Here is a 12678-nt window from a genome sequence, read left to right as displayed (position 1 = left end):
TGCTTCTGGCATTGGCATCCCTCTTGCAAGGCAGCTACATAGCCCTCCTCTTCCTGTCCAACAACAACCCTGTGAGGTGGGTTAAGCTGAGATTCAGTGACTGCATGCTGACAGGGGCCTAGAACCCACATCTTCCGAGTCCCACTCCAGCACTCTAGCCACTACACCACACTGCCCATCACCAGTCATGGGAATGTGCTGAACATGCAATCTCACAGCCTCCCAGTGTTGTCTGGGGGTGGGCATAGGATCCTTAGAGCCTCCACTTTGGCACCTTGTGGGGGGGGGGCTGCCCATGGCTGCAAACCTATTTTTAAGTTATTTTTAGAGACTCTCGAACATGTACCAATATTGGCACTTACCTTTTTTGCCCTTTCCCAAATGCACACCTGCACGCTTATGAAGGTGCAGCCTAGTCTGGGCAGCGACTAGGGAGCTGCCTCCTAGCCATCTGCAGCTGCTGTCACCCCAGACACTGGTCCAGAGTGGCGTCAAGTAGCCTCCCCCCACTTTGCACGCTTTGATTTGGCTTGACAACTGTCAAAAGGTAAGCTGCCAAGACAACCTGGATGTATGAGTGATCTGTGCTCATGAAAAGGATGCAGGGATGTATATCCCCTTTGTGACAATATCCCCGGGGTGGAGGGCTGGGATTCATCTATCCTAAGCACTTTCTCAGTTTTCCATGACTTGTTGTGGGTACAACCGCCTCTTCCATAACCCATGGATTGCCAGGAGTGGCTTGTTGCCCTCAGACAAGCCACCCTGTGGGGATTGGTTTGGATTAACATGACATGCCAACCTACCATGGCTTGCAAAGCCAAATGGATCATTGCAGGGTTCTGGGTGGCTTGTTACTCATGGCAACAACCACTGTATTCAGGGTTTGCACAACATAACCAGCTGTGCTGAGGAAGGTAAGGATGGAACCCCTCCCAGCACCTGACAAGCATGCACATGCAGCAGGGGTGCGATAAGACACTGTGGTTTATTTCCCCCTCTGTGCTCATGTGAACTTAAGTGACGTTAAGCTGACTAAGTAATGACCTGGCATGCTACAGGCAGCTTCCTGCATTCCATATTGTCTCCTCTGCTGACAATACAACATGAAACCTGGCTAAGGGATTTCCCTCTCCCTTCCCCAATTATCTGGACAGATAACGAGGAGGAATTACCATCATTCGGAGGTGCTGTAATGCAATTTTGGGGCTATAATGGCAATTACTCTTGCTCATTTAACATATTATTAAAAAGTTCTCAGTTCTTTTACAGTGTAATTACTTAAAGTCTAGTGACCCCATTTGTCACTGACATCTTTCCTTTGATTGTTTTCTTTAAGGTTCTCACAGTCAGACAGTATGGTGTAGTTAGCAAAAGAAACACTCTTCTCGTTTTACCAAGCCTCGGGCCAGAAATGTTGGTTCATTATACTTCTAAGCTGCCAATAACTCAGGTTCTCTGGGCAGTGCACAATATAGTAAAGCTATAAAAACTTGTGATGTTGAGTTGTAAGGGCAATGTGCAGACAAGGGTAGACAAGGGAGAGGATCTAATCAACAGAACATACAATCATACACTTTGTATGATATGTTTAAATCTATTTGGTGAAAGAATTCATTTTAATTAATGGACAGTGCTTTGCTCTCCAAAATGCCTTAAGAGCCTGGTGTTTCTGCAGTTTCTTGGACTACCCAGAGAACCTGAGTTATTGGACAGAGATATTTGACTGACCAGCTGATGCCCCCTTTAGACGGAAAATGGGAAGACCTGCCCCTTTGGAAGAGGCTTCTCCAGACTATGGCTTCTTGGTGTTGGCAGTGGCTGTAGCTTTATTATGCTTTTAGCTAAGACTCAGCTTTATTCTTTTATGTGATTTCACTGTTGTTTTAACCGCAAGTCACTTCACATTCCACCAACAAGAGAAGAGAGGGAGGGGAGGAAAAAGGACGTGGTGAGAATTTGGAAATACAACCTATCTCTGAAAGGGACGGCACCCACAACCTCGCTCTTCCATGTCTGTGGCTGACTCTGACATTTCAGAAAGGTGTGTGCATGTATACATATGCGCTGGAGTATGGAAAGATGTGCGTGCTCTTTGTGGAATGCATGTGAAAAGTGCGCAATCCACTCGTCGCACCATGACTGGACCTGCCACTGGGCAGAGTGAAGTGACTGCCTTGGACAGCAAAGTACACCATTGCTTCCAAGGTTACTCCACTGCTTCTCTGCATTTTTGATCCCCTTCCCTGGTGCAAGAAAAGTAATGCTTCCTTCCAAGTAGGTCTTGGCATTAAACCCAGAGCCTTCCTTTTAGCTATTGCTACCAAATAAAGTTTTAGGCCTAGGGACCCAGCTTGGGCCCTCATTTCCAAACCATGGGGATGCCTGGCAAGAGCTGAACATTCCCTGACTTGGGCTGAGCAGGATTTAAGGTGCATTGGGAAAGTCCAAATAAATCCTCAACTAAAAAGGTTTGCTTTTGCATGCCCTTTAAAATAAAATCTGACAGCAGTGCCCTCACTTCCCCTCCCCATCTGCAGGTTTTCCCTCCTAGTTCCAAGTTAAAACCAGTTCCAAGCTATGCTAATACTACATCAACTTTTGAAACAGTGTTGCCAGCCATTTCCTTTGTAATCTAAAAATATCTTGGCAGTGCCTGCTTTGTCTTAAGGCAGCTCACCTTTGTCTTAAGGAATTCTGTATCTCTGATTGCAAAACCCACTGCATTTTAAACCTGTTAGATTTCTGTAACTCCTGATTGTTTTTGTTGTTGTTGTTGTTGTTGTTGTTGTTGTTACCCGTTTCTCAGGCCTCTGATGGGTCATGATGTGTTTCCTGCTGCCTAATGATTTCTTGATGTTTCTGTATTATGTCCATTGTCCTCCCCTTCTCACCCATTCAGAATCTCATCACTGTCCTGAAACTGTGTACATGACCCGCAACTTATGAAAATCTCTGTCTATGGTTTGAAAGCTCATAGCCAATTAGGTATACTGGCTACCCAGAGGCGCTGTTGTATTTGTCTCTGTCAGAGGGGTTCCTGGGTGGCCTGCCAATAAACTGCTGAGGTCTGAGCATGTGCATCTGAGCGTACATTCTTCTGAGATTTCCTGACAGGTGCATGGTGGCCTCTTGGTAAGTTGGTCCCTCCTGCATTGCTGGGAGTCGGGGCAAATCTCTCCTTCCCTTCACTGAAATAAAATCAGCCTCTTTCTCATGATCACACTGGAAGAGGAGAGACTAGGTAAAAGCACATGAGCTGGAGGCTTGTACACGTAACACTAAACCATTCTTTAGTGCTACGTCTGTGCCCGGTCCCATGTGTCTCAGTGCAGCTCATATGAACCATGAGCTATTTTTAAAATGTAGTTCCCAAAGTTTTCAAAAGCCTTTTCTTGTATTGGAAAAGAATAGCAAAAAATGAAACAACCCCCCCCACCCCACACACACACACATACAAAGTCCTTCAGACTCTCTGCAATTGCTAAACCAGATGGGTGTTTCTTCAGTGGAATGAAATGAGGGTGAAGCCATTTCCAAATGCATGTGTCTTTCTTTTCACCTAAAAATAGCCCAGCCAGTTTGGATGTGGCCCAATTGACAAAGGAATTTCTTTTGCCCACCACTGATTTCAAGGGAAGCAGGTTATTCCTTTGCCACTTTTCACCTGTCACTAGCCTAAAAGTGCAGAGTCCCTGGAACGCAGTGTAGTGAATGTGAGAGCACAGCTAAATAACAGATGGACAAAATTTTAAGATCTCAGCATTACAGTCATGTTTGCAGTGAATGAAATCCTAAGGTTAATGAGCACACCAAAGATAAAGATGGTTGGCATCACATGTAAACAGCATGGAACCCAAATGGGAGACGGTGCTTATGAAGTCACATTGATAGAGCTCATTTTTCAAGATAGGGATTTTTGCTGTAGCAGCTTGTGGTGTTAGAAGCAAAGAATTAAACCGTCCTTGTGTCAGCCCAGCTGAATAAATCTTAGGATACTGGATCCGTGTTGTTCTTAAAATAGGGATGTAAAGATGACTGGAGGACCAGCTGCTTTCCCCCTGCAGCTTCCACAGTCCTTGGATAAGACTTTCTAATAGGCTTCTCCTCAATGTATTGCCTGAGCGAGCAACCAATATTCTCGAAAACAGGCTTATTTTGAAGTATGAATGTGGGATAATGAACCAGTTCCAATGCCTGGTTTTCATACCTATATTTGCAACTGCCTCTACAATAGAGGCATTTTCGGTTGCCAACCAGTTCGTTGGCATAAATATAGTGGATTGTATTTGAAATTTTCTAGGTCTTCAGAAGATTTTATGCATAGATTCCCTCCTCCTCCTCTCCCCCATTCTGTCTAGAATTCAAGATGTTTTTTACAAGTATGCAAAGCTAGAATTATGAAAGTGCTCCCAGACACAGAAGAGTAGTGTTGTGCTTTCCAAGGTGAGAGACAATTTAAGAGCAATACACTTTCTCTGGACTGGAAGGGAAGAAGTCATGGATTGAGGAAGCTGTGTAAGAACCTGAGTGTGTGTGCATGAATGTGTTTGTGTGTGCCTCCTTGAGAAAACAAGGCTGCTATCTGTAGGACACTTTTGAGAGTAAGAGCCATCAAACCCAGTAAGATTTATGGCTAAGTCTGGATAGACTTGGGTTGGAAAGAGTTTGTATGCACAGCACAGAATTTGTCCCTTACTTTTGGGCAGCCTTCCTCAACCTTGCAGTATTCAGATGTTTGCACTAATGCACCCCCGCATTCCTGAGTTTTGCCTATTCTGGCTGAGGCAGATGGGAGTTGCAATCTAAAAAAATTAGAAGACAGCAGGTTGGAGAATGCAGCTTAGACAAGGGTTTCTAGCCAATCTAGCTACTGAAACACCAGCATCCCTTTGCTTTAAGGACATGACCAAATGATTCAGTTTCAGTACTAAGCATCTTGGCTTAAAACCAGGGTTTAGAAAATTATTTGTGCTGAAGTATTTGGTGAGCTGTGTCCAGTTTGGCCAGAGGGAACCATAATCCAACTCCATGGAGCATCATTGCATGTGATTACACAGCTAATCATTTATATGTACCGACTGAATTGTTCTCAAAAATAGAATCCCTTTTAAATCTTACTTTAAGATCCCAATCTGCAAGGCTTTCCTAAGTCTCTCAAAACAGTTCTGTTTCATGCTGCAGCATCCCTCAGTCTTAACCCTACCCCACCACATCTGCTTTTAATTTCAATTTTCATTCCAGGGTACTTCTATAATTCAATAGTTGAGGATTTTGAAAAGGCAAGAGCAGGTGTGAATATAAATAGCCGAATTCCACAAGTTTTCAAGCAATTATGTTCACAGTATGACAGAGGAAAAACAACAAAAGAGCTTTTTAAGACCTGTTCCCAGATATATTTCCCTCAGGTTGACAGCTTCCTGTTGTGCAAGAACCCCCGCCATCCCTGTTTTCATTTATTTTTATTATTGCTTTGAATGGATAAATTCATATTTGAGTGGGCTATCCGAGAAAACAAGAACTTGTCTGCTCCAGCTATTTCTGTTTCAGTGGCAGATGTGTTATTAAACTCAGAAAAAAACCAATGAATAAATGCATTCTGGGTATCTGAGAATAAAAGGTTGGCACCTTGACAATGACATTACAATTTGAGCACTCACTGTATTGCATGGACAGTAGCAGAAGAATGCTGGGGAAGTCCTTAAGATTCAACAAGTAGTGCCATGAAATTTCCCAGCATCCAAAAGCCTGGGTAGTTTTTGGAGCCATGCTCCGCCTCCAAGGCCTTCATGTTGATAGGAAGAGCACCAGAGATAATTGCCTTGGACCAGCCTTCCCTAATATTTCCATAGATAAATGCTGTTTTTGCAATGACAACAAAAAGTTTGTTTCTTTAAAGTATCTTCATCCCTCTTCTGTTTCCCAGGAATGGGGTTTAGAGATCTAGGTACCAACAGCCTCTGAAAAAGTGAGAGGAACTTTATAAAATCCATATGAAGAGGCACAGTCTTTTTTTCACAGTTTGGGGAGAGGAGTTGACTTGTCCCTTGCTCAAGAAACTTTGGGGGCATATGGAGCACCACCCTGGTCTATCCAGGGAACCAACATGGCCTCAGAGAAGGGGAAGGCAAGCTTTCTGATATTTTGTTTATATTCTGAACCCATATTTCCTCACTGTATGCAAAAAATCGTATATCATTTTGAGCATCAGTGGTTTTATTTCATCCTGGTTATCCTTGAGTCTGCAAGTGCCTTGCCTGACCCAGTATTAAATAATGCTATTCATGTCTGAAGAGCAAAAAATGGGAACACAGAAAGCTCCTTTATGCTGAGCCTACCTAGCCAGGGAGTGTTGGTGCTGACCGGCTGCAGCTCTCCAGTGATTCAGCCTGAGTTCATTCCTAGTCCTACCTGAGATGGAAACTTCAGCATGAAAAGCAGGGGCTCTGTTGCTGAGTTACAGTCCTTTCCTAAAGGTTAGTGAAGCCAGAGGAGATGTCTGAACCTTTCTTAATAGTGGCAAAGTTGCACAAAGACACCTACTGTTAGGGAAATTACAGGAAAATAGTCCAAGAAAGCTATAGGTGGTTGGAGAAGAAATCGCATACTCATCTCTCCTTCTCTGGTCCAGTCAGAGGGAGCAACAAGCTAAGCATGAGTGGAAAACATTATGGGTAATGGAATGCAGTTTCTGATTGGCACAAGCAAAAAGGCAGATGGGTTGCTTTGGAATGTGCCTTTTTTGGGGTGGGGGTGCCTCTCTCTTTCTCAGGCTGTAGGGTTTTGCTTTGGTTGTTGCTGAGGTGCAGTAGATCCAGGATGAGAACGAGAACTGATGCCACAGTTGCTTATGTCACACAGGCATTGATGACTCCCTAAAATGGAATAAAGTCATATTTCCCTCTTTTTTTGGTGGGGAGGGAATCTCTACAAATTAATGATCTATGCTCCCCCAAAACGCATTACTACTTTCTTCACCATCTCAGCTTTCTAGCAGTAGCTTTCCTGGCCATGCCAGCAGAATGGTTAAAAAAAGATCAGACAAGTAGATGTGGGTGAAATGCAATTAAACACCCAAATTACTTTGGCTTTGGGTTTTGCTTTTGCTGTGTCTGCTGGTGTTGGCATGAGACGCCTGACTAGGATGCCCTTAGTTCTTTGAGGAGGGTTTGCTTGTAGGAGGCAGACAACTCTGATGCTGCTGTGGGCCAGCAAGAGCAATTAGCAATCCCAAATTCCAGCCAGCAGTGAAAGTGAGAATAAGTGTTCCTTTGTGTCCATGAATCTCCAGCTGCCAGGATCTTCCTGCCCACCCAATTAACAAAAGAGGACAGAGTGAGAGCTGCTGGGAACTGGGTCACCAGCAGTTCCACCACTGTACAACTTTCTTAATTAAGGCAGTAAAAGAAACTCCCAAGTGGCTGGCAGTAAAGATTGAATGCTAGAAGAACAGATAATGTACTGGTGTGTCTGGTGTGGTCTCAGACTCTCAGCAAACAGACATGGGTTTTTTGAGTCAAGGTCACAGCTGTAACCCCTTCTTATCCCTTTTGGTAAACAGAACTGGTACTGTGTGTTTCTTGGAAAGAAGTCTAAGATGATTTTGGTTGAGATCTGGGAGGTATCTTTAAATTGCATACTGGTACCTCAGCTTCCCAAATATGGCAAAAATTAGTTACAGAGAAGTATGGGGAGCAGCATTGTAGTGCTTTTAGATTATACATTTATGCAAGTTTTTAATACGGTTCTGCTCCTTTGGATTTGAACAGAAACAATGGTTCTATGTCCCATTAATTTACTCAGCCATACTAAAATGATGGTTATTATTGCTGCTATGCAAACATTTAAGTTTTAATTGCATTGATACAGAGTATACATTTTTCATTCAGTTGCTTTTAACTCCAACCCTATTTTTTATGGTTTGTTGTGGAACAAAGTCTAAAAACAGTAAAACGATAAAATACTACAATTTTCTTACATTTTAAAGAATTCCAAAACAGTCAATACATATTTGCTTTATATTCCTATGTGTAAGTATGTAGTTAAAGATAATTGTGTATAAACCTCAACAAAGGCAGCCCAAATATTCATGTTAAATTATTCCTGAAGACCATACATTCAAAAACTGAGAGTTTCATTAAGCCCTCCACCCATTGTGTTATTGCAAGTAGTCATTTATCCTTCTAGTATTAATCTTTTAGCTATCAAAAGAACATAGGAAATCCATTTGCAATGACCATGTGTTAAAGTCCAAAAGACGTGTGTTATTAAGGAGGACATTAAGAATATTGCATCACAAGATTTATCTGAATTATTCCCTCCTTCCAAAAGGAAGCAGCCATTGGGCATTGCCAAAACGTATGAAGCTGAAAATGAAAAGCATTAGCTGCACTGCACCACCACCAATTGGCAAATGTCATTAAGTCCTGATCAAAGATGATGTTGTGGCATCTGGTATAGTAGAAACATGACTTTTTGTTAAATTAAACATAACCTAAGATCTCTTACCCCTTCCAAAAAGCTGATAATGAAGAACTCCATTGACTGAGCAAAATGGAGTGCCCAATGAATTCTTCCATTCTTGCTTCAGACCTTGTGTATCCTAATTATTTGCTGATAATAGGTATTTATAGAAAGAGCTTGTAGGCCTATGTAACTTCCAATAACACAGGCAGCTTTGAAGCTGTGAAACAGCAGGACTAAGTTTGGATTCTAACAAGTGTTTCAATTGCATGGATCGCCATGCAGCCATAACTGACAATGTATGGTTAGCAAGCAAAGTAGAAAATGCCAGAAGGTTATCAAGACCAGCAAGGTGATGCAGGGTGAAAATCCAGCCTTTACATCTCCCCCTGCATGTGCCCATCTGATGAAATGAGTACAAGGAATGAATTAATGAATCTAATTGTGTTTCTTGACTGAAGGTCTGAATGGGGACTATGAATAGTTCCTGCAGCACAAGAAGTCACTCACTGTATGGTGTACATCTGCTAGCCACTGTGATCTGTCTTCAAGGCTCTCTTGGCCATAATCCCTGCCATGTAACAGCCCTTCCAGCGCTGCCTCCACCCAAGGGGAATTGCGGCACTTATCCCTTCCACCCAACTGCCTATAGAGGACCTTGTGAGGGATGTAGGCTGGTAATTGGCAGAGCTTTCCTTCTGAATTACATAGTCTTCTTAATCAGTCATTAAATATTCCTTTGGAGCATTATCATAGCCTTTCTACAAAAGGTGAAAACCAAAACACATAGAAGTACCCAGATGAGCACAGGTCAATGGCAAAGTCAGAGATTAGAACCTGGGAGCTGAAATTCCCAGCGGTGAAGCTGGTTTATACAGCTTATCTAGAATCCCTTTTCTGTTGTGCACAATCTTCGTTCCTGATATAAAGGGAATATGGGGGTGGGGAGAGAAGACAAAGGTAATTGTTTTCTTCTGTCAGACATTGGCTCATAGGAATCTTAGGCCTTTGGCCTACTTCACTGTTCTTTTGTCAGGAAATCCTCAGCGGCTGAGCAGGTACCACTGGGACACCAGCAGCCAGATCATTGGTATATTAATTCTGAATCTGGCGGGGCGTGTAGTCCATCCTACAAACAGCCATAGCAAAATGAAAAGCACAATCATATGCATGTTCAGAAAAGAAAAACAATCCTCCAACTCCCAGCATTTCCTCATAAGCAATGCTGGCAGAGGAATGCTGGGATTTGGAAGATTCATTTTCCTTCTAAACAAGTGTACAATTGTGCCCTTATTCTCCCTTAATTTGGTCACTTTTTCTTAAAGACATAAAAGCTGGTAGCCTTTCATACTTCCTGTGGCCATAAATTCCACAGATTAATTACATGTTATGTAAACATTCTCTTTTGTTTGTCTTCAATCACTAGCTTAATTAGATGGAGTTGTATTCCAAGTTGATCCAAATTAACTCTAATTCCTCTGAAAAGGCCTACCCTAGGTAGAATATGGAATACTGAGTGCTAGTATTATGAAAAAATGAGAAACAATTCTGCCTACTTTCTTGACCGCCACGTAATAGTATAAATCTTATTGCATCAACTCTCTTAAAACCTAACCCCCCACCCCATTTTTCATCATAGCAAAATGAAGCCCATTGCTTTGGATTATCCCATTTCTGCATTTTTCTCAGCTCAGGTGGTGGTGTGAACAGAACTGACCAGATATGGCTGCACTGTGGATTTGTATAATGACATTACAATAGTGGCAGTTCTATTTTCAATCCTTTCTGATAACTCTTATGTGGATTTCTTTTTCTCATAGTTCCAGGCACTATGTATACCTTTTAACTGACACAATTTCCAGAGGGGTAGATGTGTTGCTTGCAAGAAGAGTCTTCTAGCCTCTGGATGTTTATTTACAATTCAAATAAATTAAAAAGTTTCATGGGCATTGCCCATCAGATTGTATGCTGGTATTTTTGGCTCTGCCCTTTTGCCTCACTCATCAGTCGAACCTCAGTGTCTCAAATGGAATTTAGTCCCTGAGCTCTGAGTCCCTAAACAAGACTCTACATCCCTGCTTTTAAGCACTTCAGATCATCTAAAAACCCACACAACAACCCTTTAAGGTAGGAAGTGTTATCATCCTGCAGAAGACCTGGATTCAGCGAGGACAACGCCCTGCAAGCAACTTTATTTATTTATTTACAGCTGCTCTGTGTATCTGCGGGGGGCGGGGGGCTGTTCCTCTTGGATCCACGCCTGCCCCAAGGTTGTCGCTGGGAAAACCGGGAGAGAATCCAGTGAGCTCATGGCGGGGGGAAATTTAAAGCCTCCCTCCCTCCCAGAGCTCGCCACTTTTCGCCCGTGTGCGCTTTTATTTGCGTGCAGTAACGACAGACGCCCGGCTCCACTGCAGAAAGAGAGGCGTTGGACCAGCTAATAAATGGTGAAGGCCGAGGAAGCCCAACCCCGGTTGCCACCCTTTGCACACATGCCCGAGGCTTACTTCCGAGTAAACAAGCCGTGCCCAGGAAGGACCGGCTAGTAGGAGGATGATCAAGGCATAACAGCGCGCCGACTCCCAGAGGTCCGCTCCTTTTGAACTCTTCAGGAGCATATTGGAATAGCTGCAGTCGGGGCTGGATGGGCCTGGAGCGGCGGAGCCCGTGCGGCGTGCGGCTCGTCGTGCTTTGGCGGCACATTAAGGGCTAGGAGAGGCGGCCCGGTGTTCTCTTTAGGAACCCCGTTCAGACGTGCCCATGCGCGCGCGCCGCAGAGTCGCCTAGGCGCGGCAACGGCGGCGGCGGCCTCAGTTTCCCCAGCCAGCGACTGGTCCGTCTAGCGCACCTTCTCCCGCCAGTGGACTCCGCCAGGTCTCCGAGGTGGTCGCTCTGGACCACCGTGCTTTTACGCTGGCTTGCTTGGGATCCGCTCCGCTGCCGGTCTGGTCGTAGGTGCGAGAGGCAGTCTCCTGGCAAGGGCGGGAAGAGAGAGCGGGCGCGCCGCCCGGAGCAGCCGCGCTCCCGGTGACGAAACTTTCGCGCGGTGGGGAAGGGTGCTCGGCGCTGCACGGTGCCCAGCCTGCCTTTTAAACTGCTGGGAAGAGATGTTGGCGGCGCAGCGCCCCAGAAGTTTTGCTCCGGGGCGGTGGCGGGGGCTGCCGCTGCTTCTCCTCGTCTTCCTTGCCGCGCAGCCGGGCGCGGAGGGAGGTTGTGCGAAGCTGGGGCGGTGCTGCGCGGGCAGAAGCCTGGCGTGTGTGAGCGCCGGCTGGAGACCCGACGGCTCCCACGGGCCCTGCTACTGTGATCAGGCGTGTCCTTACACCTTGGACTGCTGCCACGACTACCGGCAGGTGTGCCCAGGTGAGTTTCGCAGCGGCGGGGCGGCGAGCAGGAGGCACTGAAAGGGACCTAAAAAGGGCAGGAGTTGGTGATCAAAGCGTGTTGATCGTCTGCTCCTGTCCGGGTCTATACTTAGGGGTAACTCCCACTGATTTTAGGGGGAGGTACTCCCCAGGTTCTGTGCCCCAAGAGAGCAGCTGTGCCATGTGATCTTCTTGCAGAAGTGAAGGATCACAGACCTCGGTGAGTGTTGCATGCCAGAGCAGTCTTTTCCAATCTGGTGTCCTCCAGATGTGCTGGACTACAACCCCCATGTTGGCTGAGGATGATGGGAATTGCAGTCCAACACATGTGAAGGCCCACAGGTTGGGGGAGGCTGCCCAAGTGAGTAAGTGTTTTAGGATCTCAGATCAAGCGACATGTGTGCAGCTTTTCTCACATCCCAGTCCCTAATCTCTGGCTGTGTAGCGACACATTTCCTGTGGGGAAATACAGCCTACAGGGAATGCTCCAGTCACACAAGTGAAGACTGTGTGTGTTGTTAACATGTGAGGTAGCTGATAGCTTATGGTCAAAGCACTACTGGAGGTGGTGGGGCAGGGGGATCTTGCCAATCTCCTCTGACAGAACCTGGTCTACTTTCTGCCTGCCCAGTGGTGCAGCAACACGTTTGGAAATGGAAGCGCTTATTACGGCAGTCCTCAAGAACAGTGTCAAAATTCAGGCGGCTGTGTTGACCAATATCATAAACCAGTTCTAGCAGTCCTTTTGTGAGGCCCATGGCTGAATTCAGACATGATAACCCAGACTTGAGTATGGGTTGAGTGTGGGTTGCTGTTGAAATGTGTTTATTGTTTTGTCTGAACCCAGCTG

At 45.1% G+C, this 12678-nt stretch overlaps 1 protein-coding gene across 1 annotated transcript in view; it reads left to right on the top strand.

Moving 5' to 3' along the window:
• The first annotated feature begins 11570 nt into the window (after positions 1 to 11570).
• Positions 11571 to 12678, top strand: part of LOC123028435 (somatomedin-B and thrombospondin type-1 domain-containing protein-like) — a 13361-nt gene continuing 12253 nt past the window's right edge. The window contains exon 1 of the mRNA XM_044440218.1: positions 11571 to 11826. Within this exon, the coding sequence (XP_044296153.1) occupies positions 11571 to 11826 (256 nt within the window). The remainder of the gene's footprint in view (positions 11827 to 12678) is intronic.

The sequence above is a fragment of the Varanus komodoensis genome, unplaced genomic scaffold, assembly GCF_004798865.1.
Source record: "Varanus komodoensis strain SLA01 unplaced genomic scaffold, ASM479886v1 scaffold37, whole genome shotgun sequence".
NCBI lineage: Eukaryota > Metazoa > Chordata > Lepidosauria > Squamata > Varanidae > Varanus > Varanus komodoensis.
The sequence above is the reverse complement of the archived record's forward strand: the minus strand, read 5'-3'. Positions and strand labels throughout refer to the sequence as shown.